Source organism: Piliocolobus tephrosceles, chromosome 1 (assembly GCF_002776525.5).
Source record: "Piliocolobus tephrosceles isolate RC106 chromosome 1, ASM277652v3, whole genome shotgun sequence".
In the NCBI taxonomy this organism is placed as follows: domain Eukaryota; kingdom Metazoa; phylum Chordata; class Mammalia; order Primates; family Cercopithecidae; genus Piliocolobus; species Piliocolobus tephrosceles.
Genome location: NC_045434.1, coordinates 1,802,293 through 1,819,364, shown reverse-complemented (window position 1 = coordinate 1,819,364; position 17,072 = coordinate 1,802,293). Strand labels below are relative to the sequence as shown.

The 17,072-nt window shown below is 42.9% G+C and overlaps 1 protein-coding gene across 2 annotated transcripts in view; it reads left to right on the top strand.

Annotated features, from left to right (window-relative positions):
* The window catches only part of SCCPDH (saccharopine dehydrogenase (putative)), a 53,437-nt gene that overhangs the window by 15,180 nt on the left and 21,185 nt on the right, over positions 1-17,072 (top strand). Inside the window, exons 3-5 of one of the 2 annotated variants that reach the window (XM_023216130.2) lie at positions 1,853-1,933; positions 6,229-6,358; positions 10,054-10,103. In XM_023216130.2, the coding sequence (XP_023071898.1) occupies positions 1,853-1,933; positions 6,229-6,358; positions 10,054-10,103 (261 nt within the window). The remainder of the gene's footprint in view (positions 1-1,852; positions 1,934-6,228; positions 6,359-10,053; positions 10,104-17,072) is intronic. The other variant, XM_023216131.2, reaches the window with a different exon arrangement.

Here is a 17,072-nt window from a genome sequence, read left to right as displayed (position 1 = left end):
CAGCACGCGACCCAGGTGATTCTAAAGCAGGTGGACTCATGGCCAACTTGAGAAATTTGGGAGTGAGATATCCAGAGACAGGCCGAGAAAGCTCCAAATGAGTTTTACAGTGGATGTGTGCAAACCCTAAGGATTAACCAGGATAATCCACTGGGTGCAGAAAGAATGTGGAGCTTCAACTTCTGTTTTAATCTCAACTTTAGTTCTATTTAAATATGTTTAAAGTATGTATTTTATTCATTTGGTGGGCAGTTTAAGTGATTTATGAATAAATTCATATAGTTAGTAAGTGATGGATTCCAGGTGTGAACTTGGGTCTTCCTGCCTTGAAATCCTTTGTTCCATGATACCATACTGCCTGAGAAGTAAAGTTCTTCATTCATTTCGTGTGGTTAATGGAAGGGTAGGAACTCAAATTTCACACACTTCTCCCAGTCCTGTAATTCCAGTGTTATCTCGCCATTCTTAGTAAGAGGCGTGAGGTCTTGGAGTTAGGTAAGAGGACAGCCCATCTGACCTATTTGTAAAGGTCAGTTGTTGCATTGCCCTGTCTTTTAAGTGTCCCTTGTTTCTCGAAGGCTGGAAGAAAGAAACAATTTCCTTCCTGCGTCTTTTGCTGCCAGGAATGAATAAAGCAGAGGAGTTTGTGCTTCTAATCTACTTCACAAAGGGAAATATTTGTCATGCTTCTTTGGAAATGGGACTGAATTCTGATGTGTTAGCTTTTACATATGAAAATTTTATTTTAATTCCTTGAGTTTGAGTAACAGATAATATGGGAAATCTAATATCATATAGGCTCAGAATATCTGCTCTGTTCAGTATCAAACTTATCCTTTGCATACTCTCTTCTTCCTGTTTGTTTTTAATTTTGGCCAATGGTACCACGGGTTCTTGGGCCCCATGTCCAGCCCAGCTAGTCTGGAAATCCAGTCATTTCCGCCTTTTTAGTATTGTATGTCTCATCTTTAGTATATCATCTGTGCTGTAAGTCTTATACCACAACCCTGTTTAAAATTCTCCAGGAAAGCCAAGTAAACTAGGAAGGATAAAGTTGAAGGATAAAGTTAGCATAGCACATGTTGTCCTTCCTGATGTGGCCGTAGCCTGCCTTTTCAGACTAATCTCTTTCCACTTCCTACTCCAGTGTATTTGATTCCTGCTTCAAGTAACAGGAACAACTCCTCTTTCTTCACCTCTGCATTTACTTTTTCCTGTGTCTGGATTTTTCTTTTTCCTGGAAAATTTTTATTTTTTCTTTAGGGTTCAACTCAAGGGAATCACTTGTATGAAACTTTCCCTTTTGTCTTCAGGTAGAGGTAAGCATACATTCCTCTGTAATTCCGTCATGCCTTTATTTATTCACACTGTGCGAGGTATTTTTGTGCAGTTATCTTATTTTCTCAATTTATCTTTTTGTTTTTGAGACAGAGTCTCACTCTGTCGCCCAGGCTGGAGTGCAGTGGCGTGATCTTGGCTCACTGTAATCTCCACCTCTGAGGTTCAAACCATTCTCCTGCCTCAGCCTCCCAAGTAGCTGGGATTACAGGTGTGCGTCATCATGCCTGGCTCATTTTTGTATTTTTAGTCGAGATGGGATCTCACCATGTTGGCCAGGCTGGTCTCAAACTCCTGACCTCAGGTGATCCGCCTGCCTCGGCCTACCCAAAGTTCTGGGATTACAGGTGTGAACCACTGTGCCTGACCACTTTTCCAATTTATCTTAGGCTATTTTATTAGCAGATGATTTCTTGATAACTAGGACCATTTACTTCCAGGATTAGATGGCATTTTATTCAGTTAAACTTGTCAAGCAAGAATAAAAACCTCTTTCTTCTTCTTATTTCCCTAGTATCGATTTTATGGAGAACCTGTAATAAAAGCGTGCATTGAAAATGGAGCCAGTTGTATCGACATCAGTGGAGAACCTCAGGTATATAAAATGAAAAGGAAACAACGTAGAATTAACACATACATTTCTGTTTCATGAAGTGGAAATATTTAGTGCAATTTTGCAGACATATTGAGAAGCCGACAACTCCTTTCTAGCGTTCAGAGATGGTATGTGTATGGTATTCCATTGATAGCTCAAAGGGAGAGCACCGATGGTAAGGTCTTAGCTTCAGTTTTCTTGAATTTTTTTCCTCTCTACAACATCATTTCTTTTAGGTCTGTGCTTATGATAGCTACTTCATGCTTTAAACTGAATCAATTAAAATAGCGGACTGTGCATAACTCTTAGAATCTCACTTCTGTAAGGTTTTAATTTTGAATTCCCTTTTAAAAACCAGGTACCTTTAGGCCGGGCGCAGTGGCTCACGCCTGCAATCCCAGCACTTTGGGAGGCCGAGGCGGGCGGATCATGAGGTCAGGAGATCGAGACCATCCTGGCTAACACAGTGAAACCCCATGTCTACTAAAAATACAAAAAATTAGCCAGGCATGGTGGCTGGTGCCTCTAGTCCCAGCTACTTGGGAGGCTGAGGCAGGAGAATGGCGTGAACCCAGGAGGCGGAGCTTGCAGTGAGCCGAGATCACGCCACTGCACTCCAGCCTGGGCGACAGAGCGAGACTCTGTCTCAAAAAAAAAAAAAAAAAAAAAAAAAAATTTAGTTACCTTTATAACATTACATAAAAATAAAGGTAAAGTTTACTGGTGTAAAATCAACCTAAAGATTTTAAATGTTCACATTTATTGAATGCTTACCATATGCCCAACATTGTGCTAAGTGTTTTATGTAACTTTAAAAAATACCTATAGAGTAGTTATCTTCCTCCATTTTTTATAGATGAGGAAATTAAAGCTGAGGAAGCTTAAATAACTGGCTCAGTAATGCACCTAGTAAGTAGAAAAACTAGGTCTTCAATTGAGGTTTGTCTGACCACAGGAAGTTATGTGTTAACAGGCATTAAGCTCTTCTTCAGCCTTTAAAATGGTAACCTCATGTGTCTCTGTAGTAACTACTGATTATCATCATCAGTGTGCCAATATGATATTAATATGTATTTGCAGTTTATCAATAGGTAAAATACTGGAAAATACCGAGAAAGTGTAAATTACCAAAATTGATTCAAGAAGGAGGAGGAAACAAATTAAAAAAAAAAAAAAGGCCAGGTGAGGGGGCGCACACCTGTTCTCCCAGCACTTTGAAAAAGGCCAGGTGAGGGGCATACGCCTGTTCTCCCAGCACTTTGAAAAAGGCCAGGTGAGGGGGCGCACGCCTGTTCTCCCAGCACTTTGGGAGCACTTTGGGAGGATGACTTGAGCCCGTGAGTTAAAAAATTAGCCAGGAGTTGGTGGCACACACCTGTGGTCCCACCTACTCAGGAGACTGAGACAGGAAGATCACTTGAGCCTGGGAGGTCAAGACTGCAGTGAGCTATGATCATGCCACTGCACTCCAGCCTGGGCAACGTAGTGAGACCCTGTCTTCAAAAACACAAAACAAAAACAAAAAACAATTCCTGTGTTATTTAAAATAACCCAGAGCATAGAAAATGGTGAAAACCTTTTAAGTCATCTATAAACTATCATAAAAGTAGTATCAAATCTCTTGGTTTTTTTTTTTTTTTTTTTTTTTTTTTTTTGATACAGGGTCTCTCTCTGTCGCCCAGGCTGGAGTGCAGTCATACGATCTTGGCTCACTGTAACCTCTGCCACCTGGGTTCAAGCGATTCTCCCACCTCACCCTCCTAAGTAGCTGGGGGTACAGGTGCACACCACCACACCTGACTAAGTTTTGTATTTTTAGTAGAGACAGGGTTTCACCTTGTTGGCCAGGCTGGTCTCAAACTCCTGGCCTCAAGTGATCCACCCGCATTGGTTTCCCAGAATGCTGGGATTACAGATATGAGCCACTGTGCCCAGTCATAACATCAAAACCTAATAAGGGGTTGGGTACGTTGGCTCATGCCTGTAATCCCAGCACTCTGGGAAGCCAAAGTGGGCAGATCGCTTGAGGCGATCTGGGAAGCCAAAGTGGGCAGATCGCTTGAGTTTGAGGCCAGCCTGGCCGACATGGCAAAACTCCTTCTCTACTAAAAATACAAAAATCAGCCAGGTTTGGTGGTGCATGTCTGCAATCCCAGCTACTCAGAAGGCTGAGGCATGAGAATCACTTGAACCCGGGAGGTAGAGGCTGCAGTGAGCCAAGATTGAGCCACTGCACTCCAGCCTGGGCAACAGAGTGAGATCCTGTCTCAAAACAACAACAAGAAACCTAATAAAGAACCAGAGGGCCGGACTAGGTGGCTCATGCCTGTAATCCCAGTGCTTTGGGAGGCCGAGGCGGGCAGATCACAAGGTCAAGAGATCGAGACCATCCTGGCCAGCATGGTGAAACCCCATCTCTACTAAAAATACAAAAATTATCTGGGCATGGTGACACCCACCTATATTCCCAGCTACTCAGGAGGCTGAGGCAAGAGAATCACGTCAACCTGGGAGGCAGAGGTTGCAGTGAGCCAAGATCATGCCACTGCACTCCAGCCTGGCAACAGAGCGGGACTCCGTCTCAAACAAAAAAACAAAAAAACCCAGAATATTTAAAGAATTTTTACAAGTCAATAATAAAATAAAGACAATTTATTTTTAAAATGGGCAGGGGATGTAATCTCAACACTTTGGGAAGCCGAAGCAGGTGGATCACCTGAGGTCAGGAGTTTGAGACCAGCCTGACCAACATGGAGAAACCCTGTCTCCACTAAAAATACAAAATTAGCTGGGTGTGGTGGCAGGTGCCTATAATCCAAGCTACTCGGGAAGCTGAGGCAGCAGAATCGCTTGAACCTGGGAGGTGGAGGTTGCAGTGAGCCGAGGTTGCGCCATTGCACTCCAGCCCAGGCAACAGTGCGAGACTCCGTCTCAAAACAAAACAAAACAAAAAGGGCAGGGGATGAGAAGAGACAAATCTTCTGTGTGGAAGAATTCCAAATAATTTATGTAGCTTCTCCACATTGATGTGCAAGCAGCTGTGTGTGTGACTGTGTTAACGTGTTTGTGTGTATGTGTGAGTATAACTGTGTTAGTGTGACTGTTAACATGTGTTTGTGTGTGCATGAGCAAATGTGTTTGTGCATGAGCAAATGTCTATGTGATTGTGTTCGTGTTTGTGTATGTGCATGAATGAGTGTGTGTGTATGTGGTGTGTGTGTTTGTGTATGTGCCTGAACAGGTGTGATTGTGCATGTGTGTCACCCTCTGGGAGAGGGAGCATAAATTGACAGTGGAGAAACCTGACGAACACTGCCTCGACCAGGTGTTCAAGTCAGCGTTAACCCTGGTAAATCATGTTGACAGTGCGTAGTCCTGATATGATATGATATGAGATGAGATGAATAGCACTTTACCCCTGTGGTCTGTTTCCAAAACCCATAACCCCAGTTTAATAATGAGAAAAACATGAGACAAATTCCGGTAGAGGGCACTCTACAAAATGCCTGACCAGTACTCCTCAAAACCATCAAGGTTATCAGAGACAAGGAAGGTGTGGGAAACTGTTGCAGCCAAAAGAAGCCGAAGGAGACATCACAACCGACTGTAATCCTGGATGGGATCCTGGAGCAGAAAAAGGGGTTCAGTAAAAACCAAGGGAATCAGAATGAACTGTGAACTTCAGTGAATTAAATCATATGTCAGTATCGGTTCATTAATTGTAACAACCGTTCATGTAAAAGATGTTAAAAATAGAGAAAACTGGGCTGCAGGGTACTTGGGAACTCTCTTCTCTTCCATTTTTCTGTAAATCTTACATTGTTTTTAAAAAGTAATTTCTAAAAACAGGCGGAAGAGCAGAGCGGACATGATTCCCCTGTGCCCTCTGCCGTCATCGTCTCTTTCGTGCTGTCTGCCTGTACGTGTGCAGAGCTCTGTGTCTGTGACAGTGTTCCTCTGGGTAATGCTGTTTGGGGTAATTTTTTTTGCTTTCTATTTTTTACGTTTTATTTAATTTTTTATAATAGGCATTACTTTTATATTTAAAAGTCATTCTAAAAAAATTAAGTGTCATAAAGTCAGGTGAGCATATCTTCCATGCCATCTGGTACACAGTAGTTGCTGTATTTGCTGAATAAGTGAAAAAATATTTTGACAGTTAATCTTTTGCTGCAGAGCCACACTGGTTAGCATTTTCAAAGTTTGATTGCTTTGTTTTTAAAGATAAATTATTTAATACTGGTCTACGTCTTTCTGCATAACTCTAATTAAAATTCTTATCCTGGATTTTTTAGTTTCTGGAACTAATGCAATTGAAGTATCATGAGAAAGCTGCAGACAAAGGGGTTTATATCATTGGAAGCAGTGGCTTTGACTCCATTCCAGCAGATCTGGGAGTAATATATACCAGAAATAAAATGAATGGTAATTATTGATCAATAAGCAATCATGGAACTTTACAGTACAGTGCAAGGGCTTCATGTTTGTAACTGTGGTGAACTAAAATCTACTTGAAAAAAGAAACATAGCCGTAAATGGGTAATATTAAAACACACGTTTTATTTTTAATATAGCTGCACTTTTAATAAAATGCTATTGAGACTATTATTGAGACATGGATAATACTGTATTTACAGTGATATATTATTGTCTCAGTATAGTTTGGTTTGAGCTGTAAAATTTCTGGAAAACACCTTTGGCAACCATTATAAATTCAAGCTTGCTTTGTTTAGGAATCAGCATATTTTAAAGCATAATTTGTATATTATAGTTTAAAAAGGTTTAAAATTTTTAACCATCAAAGCTAGAAAGTATTGAACACAGAATTGGAGACAGTTATTTAATAATGGATAAAATAATCAATGTTACAATAAAACGTTTGAAGTTACTAATGTTTTGCATATTTAAGAGTGTCTGGTTTAGAAAATTACCTGAGCGGGGTGTGGTGGCTTGCTCCAATAGTCTTAGCTACTCTGGAGGTTGAGGCAGCAGGATCTCTCGAGGCCAAGAGCTCAGGACCAGCCTGGGCAACATAGCAAGACTCGTCTCTAAAAAATAAAATAAAAAATTAGCCAGATGTGGTGTTGCACACCTGTAGTCAGTCCCAGCTCCTCAGGAGGCTAAGGTAGGAGGATCACTTGAGCCCAGGAGTTTGAGGCTATAGTAAGCTATGATTGCACCACCGCACTGTAGCCTGGGTTACAGAGTGAGACCTTGTCTCTTAGAGAAAAAGCAAAAAACAACAACGACAACAACAAAACAAAAAACAAACCTGAAACAGGTAACTTCAGTGCCATATGAAGTGTTCTAGACTTTAAAAATTGGAAAATATTCCAGCGTATATTAAAAAGTTAGCATAACTGTGAAACCAAAGTCCAACAAAGATAGCACGCACGCACAAACTACAGATCTTGCTTGCTTGTGAAATTAGAAGTAAAAAGAAAATACTATATAAAATTTTAATAATCCAGTGCCATTTAAAAAGTTTTTTAAGAGACAGGATCTTGCTGTGCCATAGCTCACTGTAACAAACGCCTGGGCTCAGGCAGTGCTCCCTCCACAACCTCGTAAGTAGCTAGGACTGCAGGCTTATGCCACCATACCCAACTAATTTTATAAAATTTTTGTAGAGATGGGGTCTCACTATGTTGCCCAAGCTGGTCTTGAACTCCTGACCTCAGGTGATCCTCCCACCTTGGCCTGGCAGAGTGCTGGGATTACAGAAGTGAGGCACCATGCCCAGCTCATCCAGTGGCATTTTAGAAGAACAATATATTGAGACCAAGGTTTAGCATTAGGAAGTTATATAATCATATCAGAGGTGAGCAGCTATATGCTTATCTCAAAAAATGATTTGAAAATTGAGAATTCACACCATTTAGTGATTTTACATTTTTAGGAATAGAATAGTTTCTTACATAATAAATTGCAGGGCTGGGCATGGTGGCTCACGCCTGTAATCCCAGCACTTTGGGAGGCCAAGGCGGTTGGATCACCTGAGGTCAGGGGTTCGAGACCAGCCTGGCCAACGTGGTGAAACATTGTCTCTACTAAAAATACCAAAAAAAAAAATTAGCCGGACATGGTGGCAGGCGCCTGTAGTCCCAGCTACTCGGGAGGCTGAGGCAGGAGAATCGCTTGAACCCGGGAGGCAGAGGTTGCAGTGAGCGGAGATCATGCCACTGCACTCCAGCCTGGGCGACAGAGCAAGACTTCGTCTCAAATAAATAAATGAATGAATGAATGAATGTCAGAAGGCAGTAGCCTGTATCATACTTAATGAATGGTTAAACACTAGAACCATTCCAATTAAAAAGGGAAATGTGAATTGAACATCTTCAAAATATTCAGTGTTCCAATCCTTAGACCTAATATGTCTCCATTTAATAAAATAATTCTTTAAAGTCTGTGAAGTTTAGAAGTTTTCTTCATGATAATCCTGTTTCTTGAGGTTGTTCTCTGCTTTTATTTGTATAAGACTTTTTTTCCGTCATAAGGGAGAAATATTAGTTTAAGCTTTGTTTGAACATTTTTTTCAGATACTAAAAGCTAGAAGTTAGCGTTTTAGCAAGGACCCCAGCTGATCATTGATGCAGGTGGTCCACTTTTATTAGATTACTGCTTTAGGTGTTCTGTGTTCTTTCTGTGGATGGGGTTAGATCACAGAGCCACATACCCAGGCCACATTCTTTTAGTATCCATCAGAATCGCCTCTAGTGAGTTACACTTAAATGATCTGTTTTTTATTTTTGTCTGTGGTCAGACTGATGACATTTACCTGGCTGTAGTTCTCTTCTGCTGTAACAGCTTTGTTGATTATGTGATTATTTATTATTTTGCTTGGTGTCAACTTTGTAAGGCCCCATGTTTTAATTTTCTCTTAGAATTAAAAGCAGGAACATAGTCACTTAAGGAAAGAATATATTTCATTTATCAGATTTTGAGAATTAGCCAACCCATTATATTTTTCTTTTGCCTCACTGTTCTTGAGAAACTCAATAATTAATTAAATACTTAACCACTGTGCCTGTATATTAGTCTTCATGGTTAATATACTTGATGTCTCCTTTTTCCTGGCTTGGTTTCCAATTTTTATTTTATACTTATTTCATTTTAGTAGTCTTAGTGTTTTATAAGCTATCACAAAGGGTGTTTTGTTTTGTGTACATTCATTGTAACCCACTGTTAATAGGCCTCTTGAAAGCTGTCATATTTTAAAGCAGAATAATTCCCATGGATCTAACTTCTTTCTTCTTCTTTCTTTTTTTTTTTTTTGACAAGCTCTTGTTCTGTCGCCTCGGCTAGGCTGGAGTGCAGTGGCGTGATCATGGCTCACTGCAGCCTTGAACTCCTGGGCTCAAGCAGTCCTCTTACCCCAGCTTCCCTAGTAGGGTAGTAGTAGTAGTCCCTAGGACTACAGATACATGCCACTGCAGCTGGCTAATTTTTCTAAAAAAGTTGGGGGCCAGAAATCCCAGCACTTTGGGAGGCCGAGGTGGGCAGATCACAAGGTCAGGAAATCGAGACCAGCCCGGCCAATATGGTGAAACCCTGTCGCTACTAAAAATGCAAAAATTAGCTGGCTGTGGTGGTGCGTGCCTATAATCCCAGCTACTCAGGGGGCTGAGGCAGGAGAGTCGCTTGAACCCAGGAGGCAGAGTTTGCAGTGAGCCGAGATCGCGCCACTGCACTGCACTTCAGCCTGGGAGACAGACTTCGTCTCAAAAAAAAAAAAAAGGAAAGAAAGTGACCCTCCTGCCTTGACCTCCCAAAATGCTGGGATTATAGCATGTGCCACCAGGATTCGAGTGAGCTCAATTGTTGCCTTGTTGGGGGAGATTCTTACTGTCATCAGTTTTTAAATACTAGAAAAGATTTTGTCAGTACTAGCAAATAGAGTTTATGCTAGTCTGCTCTTTCTGATGGTTTACCTGGCCATAGCTGCTTCTTAAGTCTGGGTACAAAAACATAGTAAAACTGTTGTCTGTACAGATTTTCTATGTCAGCTGTAGGCTTAGAAAAGCTGGTCTCTAAGTGAATAGGCATTGTTTATTATTACTTGTCCTAAATAATTTAGATTTTATTTTATTTTGCTTTTTACCTTTCTCCTGCTCTTTTAGGTACTTTGACTGCTGTGGAAAGTTTCCTGACTATACATTCAGGCCCTGAGGTTGGTTTTCTGTTTGTCTTGTGTTGTTTCAAGTTAATATTAAAAATATTTTGGAAATGACACGTGCGTCTTAAAACATATTTAGACTATTTATGTATGTGTAATTTTTAATGTGTGAAAGTCACTATGTTTAATTTTTTAAAAGATACCAAGATTACTTTGACTTGAAATATACATTATTTTCTTTTTATTTTATTTTATTTATTTATTTTTGAGATGGAGTTACGCTCTTGTCGCCCAGGCTGGAGTGCAATGGCGTGATCTCAGCTCACCGCAACCTCTGCCCCCTGGGTTCGAGTGATTCTCCTGCGTTAGCCTCCCGAGTAGCTGGGATTACAGGCGCACACCACCATGCCTGGCTAAGTTTTTTGTATTTTTGGTAGAGACGGGGTTTTGGTCAGGCTGGTCTGGAACTCTTGACCTCAGGTGATCCGCCTACCTCACCCTCCCAAAGTGCTGGGATTACAGGCGTGAGCCACCGTGCCCTGCTATTTTATTTTATTTTTTTGAGACAGAGTCTCACTCTGTTGCCCAGACTGGAGTGCAGTGGTGCAATCTTGGCTCACTCAATCTCTGCCTCCCAGATTTAAGTGACTCTTCTGCCTCAGCCACCTGAGTACCTGGGATTACAGGCATGTGCCGCCACACCTGGCTAATTTTTGTTTTTTTCCTTTTTCATTAGAGTTGGTATTTTGCTATGTTGGCCAGGCTGGTCTAGAACTCCTGGCCTCAAGTGATCTGCCCACTCTGGCCTCCCAAAGTGCTGGGATTACAGGCATGAGCCACTGTGCCCAGCCCCTAAAATATAATTTCTTCTAAAAACAACTGTGCTGTTCATGGTATTAGAATGAATTATCATGATCTCAACACTAAAGCATTTATCACTGGTGCACAGTAAATGTTGTTGGCCAGGAAAATTTTCACCTTAGTGCAAGTCAGCATAGTTTTATCATGCGCCTACCTTAGGTACTGTCATGACCGAAAAGAGGTATATGAGGTAAATCTAGTCTTACTGAATTTACAGTCTGTTTGGGAACAGAAGACATTGACATTGGGAACAGAAGACAGTTGCATTTCTGGGAAAGGACCATGTTTTGTGACAAGACTTTTATTGCTGATAGTGCCTAACCCAGTTCTAGGTCTGCGCTGTGGCTTCTGTAGTATTTGTTCTAAGTTATATTCATTCAACAAATATTGTATAGTAGTGCAAATGCATACAGTAACTGTGCAAGAGAAAATGGCATGTAAATGAATAAGATGCAAACCCTACCTTTAAAGTGTAATAATTTAGTTTGGCAGGAAAGAAAAAAATGTCTGTTATTAAAGAGATCAGATGAAATACTGTAGGATTCTGAGAATGGTGAATACATCTAACTAAGAGTCCAGAGATGAAGAACTTTCTGGAGAAGCTGGGATATAGACTGAATTTCAAGGGCCGGAGCTGTGGAGATGTGAAGGAAGAGGAAATAGTGAATCAAAGACAAAGGTGGGGTGGTGCGGATCGTGTTTAATAAGAGGAATGACTGTCTTCGTCTAGATTGTGGGTTCAGATAACATAAAGAGCTATGTAAAATATGCTAACATTTGTGGTAACACAGACTCTTTAGTAGAGTATAAATGTAGCAGGACAAGCTGCAGATAAAACCCCTCAGACACCGAGTTAAAGAAGGAAGGGCTGGCCGGGCGCGGTGGCTCACACCTGTAATCCCAGGACTTTGGGAGGCCGAGGCGGGTGGATCATAAGGTCAGGAGGTCGAGACCATCCTGGTTAACACGGTGAAACCCCGTCTCTACTAAAATTACAAAAAATTAGCTGGGCGTGGTGGTGGGAGCCTGTAGTCCCAACTACTCGGGAGGCTGAGGAGAATTGCTTGAACCCAGGAGGCGGCGCTTGCAGTGAGCCAAGATTGTGCCACTGCACTCCAGCCTGGGCGACAGAGCAAGACTCCATCTCAAAAAAAAAAGAAGGAAGGGCTTTATTTGGCCGGGAGCTTTGGCAAGACTCACATCTCCAGCAACCGAGCTCCCCGAGTGAGCAAGTCCTGTCCCTTTTAAGGGCTCACAATTGTAAGGGGGTTCACGTGAGAGGTTGTAATCGATTGAGCAAGCAGGGGGTACGTGACTGGGGGCTGCATGCACTGGTAATCAGAACAGAACAGGACAGGGACTTTCACAACGCTTGTCCATGCAACGTCTGGAATCTATAGATAACATAACCGGTTAGGTCAGGGGTCGATCTTTAACCAGGCCCAAGGCGCCGCCCGGGCTGTCTGCCTGTGGATTTCATTTCTGCCTTTTAGTTTTTACTACTTCTTTCTTTGGAGGCAGAAATTTGGCATAAGACAATATTAGGGGTGGTCTCCTCCCTTATAAGAATAAGGGGCTAGGCGCAGTGGCTCACGCCTGTAATCCCAGCACTTTGGGAGGCTGAGGCAGACATATCACTTGAGGTCAGGAGTTTGAGACCAGCCTGGCCAATATGGTGAAACCCAACCCCGTCTCTACTACAAATAGAAAAATTAGCCAGGCGTGGTGGCGCATACTTGTAATCCCAGCTACTCAGGTTATGGAGACAGGAGAATTGCTTGAACCTGGGAGGCAGAGGTTGCAGTGGGCCGAGATGGCGCCACTGCACCCCTGCCTGGGCAACAGAGCAAGAGACTGTGTCAAAAATATAAATGATAGTGGGAGTAATTTGGGAATGCTCCATAGAGGCCTTCTTGAAACTAGCTTTGAAAAGTGAATAGCATTTGGAAGGTGAAAGGCAGCAACTGGAACAAAGGCTCAGAAACAAGAATGAGAAATGCATCCTTGGGGCCCTTGGTAGCATGTGTTAGAAACCCAACTTAAACCAACAAAACAAAAAAGAATCTATTGATTCGTGTAACCAAATGACTGCAGGTAAACCATGTGGCTAGATCTAGATGTTCAAATGATACTGTCTGAACTCTTTTTTTCCCCTCTTGTTTCTCCCTTTTTGTCTCTTTCGTTTCTGCTACTTTTCTTTGTGTAGGCTCTGGATGGAGCAGAGAAGTACTGGCATCCTCAGGTTTACTTTGTCATAAAGGTTCATGATTTCTTGGGAAGAGCTGCCCAGTTTATATGTCAAACAATAGAGAAGATTAGTCATTTTGCTTGTTCTTAAGCCAGTCGATGTGACCTGGGGTAATAGAGTGTGAACCTAGAAAATCTGAGACAGGTTTCAGTTAATTAAGAAAGTTAGGCTGGACACGGTGGCTCACACCTGTAATCCCAGCACTTTGAGAGGCTGAGCCGAGGCAGGTGGGTCACCTGAGGTCAGGAGTTCGAGACCAGCCTGGCTGTTAGAAATAAATATTTGGTGCTGCAAAAGAAGTAGCGCTCGAACATAAATTTTCTCAGCAAGGCAACTTTACTTCTATAGAAGGGTGCATCTCGCGGATGGAGCAATGGTGAGAGCACACCTAAACAGGGGAGGGGAAGGGGTTCTTATCCCTGACACAGGTGGCCCCTACTGCTGTGTCATTCCGCTGTTGGCTAGGGTTGGACTGCACAGTCTAAGCTAATTCTGATTGGCTATTTTAAAGAGAGCAGGGGTATGAGCAGTTATGGAACAGGTGGCTCAGGATGACTAAGAACAGAGCAGGTGACCAAGGGTGACTAAGGTCAGAGCAGGTGATAGAGGCTAGGAGGAGGTTGTTTACTGAAACTAGGGGCAAGGAGGTGTAAAGAACAAGGAAATTAAACTTTAAAGAACAAAGAACAGGGGAGTGGAATATACTGATACATCGGTTCTTGGAGAGGATCTCAGAACTCATTGTACTTAACACTTTACAGGCTGACCTTTGAAGAGGAATTTATTCTATCCTACAATTTCCCTCCTTTCAATTTTCATATTATTTCCTCTTCAAACTTTTTAAACATGTCTTGGCTTTGCTGCTCGACTCTATGCTTTAAAAGAAAAAGCTGATCTGAATAAGATGGAGGAGAGCTAAGGGAGGTTTTAGTAAGTGCTGCATCTGTAAGTCTTTGTACCAGCCCACGGATGCACGGTATGACACAATACCCAACAAGAGTGAGTATACCTATTACAGCTGCAAGAGAAGTAAGAATTGAGGCTATGAGTTCCTTCCATTTACCAAACCACCTTTCTAGCCACCCTGAGAAAGGGTTATTGACTCCAGAATTTTAGCTAGTTCATTGGATAAAGCGGTAAGTCTTCGGAAGGCCCTTGTTATGCTCCCAGTGGGGGCAGTGTTGTTTGGGATAAAGGTACAACACTGAGTTTTCATCGTAACACAAACAACGCCTTTTTCAGCTACTATCATATCTAGGGCCATTCTGTTTTCCCAGGCCATCTGGCTAGTGGGGCCCAATTGTTCTGCTATCGCTTTGACAGTATCCCTGGTGTAATTAATAAACCACTGCTGATTATAATAGATGTAATTTATCCAGTATTCGTTTTTATTAATTGTCACTCATGAAAATATTGACTTAAATCCTGCAGCTATTTGATCTCGGGCTTTAAATTCATCTGGTTCTCCTCATGGAACTCCAATAGCATTTATATAAAACATGGGGCTCAAAGGACCCATGTGGGGCACTTCTTTCATGATTTTCTTTTTGATCGTGTTGACGGAATGCTAGGGTGAAAGGGATGGCCAGTGGGACTAGAGCACAAGTGCTGCTCTAATGACTTGCAGAGTACCCAGCAATATCCTCTGCAGTACTACCACACACCTGTGCTCTAATGACTTGCAGAGTACCCAGCAATATCCCCCCCCCGCAGTACCACCACACACCTGTGCTCTAATGACTTGCAGAGTACCCAGCAATATCCCCCGCAGTACCATCACACATACCCAGCAATATCCCCCGCAGTACCGCCACACATACCCAGCAATACCCCCGCAGTACCGCCACACATACCCAGCAACATCCCCCGCAGTACTACCACATACCTGCTCGGGGTGAACAAGGGCAGGCTGGTTGGCAAGCTCTTGAAGAGTCTCGGTTTCGCTGCACCCCCTGAAGTCTCCAGGGAATGCTAACTTTTCCCTCTGCCGTGAAAGGCACGAGGTGAAGTTAATATCGGGCTGGAGGCCAGATGGCCCTCAGGGGCTGACCCACAGGGCTCTTGACCTCAGGGAACAGCAATGAAAGAGTCTTGCATGACTCATGGCCTCGGGCTGTGGGGTTCTGGAAGAGAGCTCCCGTATAGCTCACGCCCGGTTGGGAGAGGGCCACCCAAGTGGAAAGGGGACAGTTTGGGTCTCTGGCCTGACTGTTGCACAAGCATAACAGTTGCTTTTGTTTAGCATGCAAACAGAACATTTAATCCTTTCCAGCTAAGCGTTTGCGTCCAAATACCCTGTTTCAATTGCTATAGTTTGTTTTAAATCTTTAACCTCTACAACAGCTACTTAGGTTTTATCATTGGGTATATAACGAGAGAAGGTTTGGTTAGCAGAGAATTTAGGAGAGGGAGAAGGGGGTGCAGGATGTGAGGAGGCAATGAAGCGCATTTCAAAGGATCCTTTGGGGTCCTTCCCTGAGACTTCTGCTCCTGCACCATAGAAACGACTGGCCAGTGAAGGGGAAGAAGTCTGGGGAGCAGAGATGGTGATCTGTACTGGATTACACGGGCTCAGCTGACAATGGGGAGGGGAGACTCCTTCAGTAAAATGAATATATGGTTTTAAGAAACTGCAAGTCCTAGTTGGGGCCGTCCATCCTTGCTCTTTGGTATTTTATAGTGCGTTGGACGCATTTCGGCAGAGAAGCTCTGCTCTAGGAGGACAGGATTCCCCGTTCATACTGGACTCTTTGTCAACGCTCTCTCAAACTAACTTAGTTAACAGATTTCCAGTCTGAGGAGAGCTAGGAAGGATAAAGATACTTTTCTGAAGTGGAGAGTTGCCTCTGGTTTGACAGATCTTCACAGGGCATCAGAAGGCAAGCATAAAAAGTAATGGTTTGGGGTGAGCTTGATCTGGTCACACTAATAACGAGAGGACTAGCAGTAGAAGGGGAGAAGAAAGAGATGCAACGTAAGAGGTTCAAACCCGTTTTCGCTTTCGCTTGGTTGGAGTTGGCCCTGGAGTAGCTGTCCATCATTCGGGAGGGGGTGGTGCTCCTGTGACCCAGGTGTGACGAGCCCTCTTTCTGCTGTGCGAACCGTGGTCTCCGTGGTGAGAAGCACTAGGTAGGGTCCTTCCCAAGCCGGTTCGAGTTTTCCTTCCCTGCAACTTTTGACGAGGATGTGGTCCTCATACTGACGTGGGTGTACTGGAAACTCTAGGGGTGGTACCTGTGCTAAAAGACCTGTAGTTCTGAGGGAAGAGAAAGTGGAAGATAAACCAAATATATAATTTCTGAGGAACTGCTCTTTTGTTTTGACCGTGGGAATGTCAGCAGTGGAGGGCAAACAGGGCAAGCTATACAGCACTTCATAAGGGGATAAGCCAACATCTTTCCCGGGGGCAGTTCGGATTCTCAGCAGGGCAGTGGGAAGGCAGCAGTCCATGGCACCCGAGTCTCTAAGACTAATTTGGTTAGGTGGCTTTTTTTAGAGTTCAGTTTTTTTCTTTCCACTCTTCCTGATGAAGGTGGGTGCCAGGGGGTATGATATTCCCACGAAATTATTCCAGTACCTGGGCTAATTTCTTAATGACATGTACAGTGAAATGAGTCCTATTATCTGAAGGAATGCTTTCTGTTCATCTAAACCTGGGTACAATATTTTCAACGAATGCCTTGACTACATTTCTAGCAGTTGTACTTGAAAAGGGAGTAGTTTCTACCCAACGAGTAGGGTGATCTACTATCACTAATAAATCCTTTAGACCACCAATTGGAGGCACCTCTATGTAATGAATCTGGATACTTTGGAATGGCCTTAAGCCTGGACTCCTTCCCCCAAGGGGTAATCCTTTTATAGTTTGTTGATTGGTTTTCTTACATACTGAGCAATTGTCTGTAAGCCGTTTT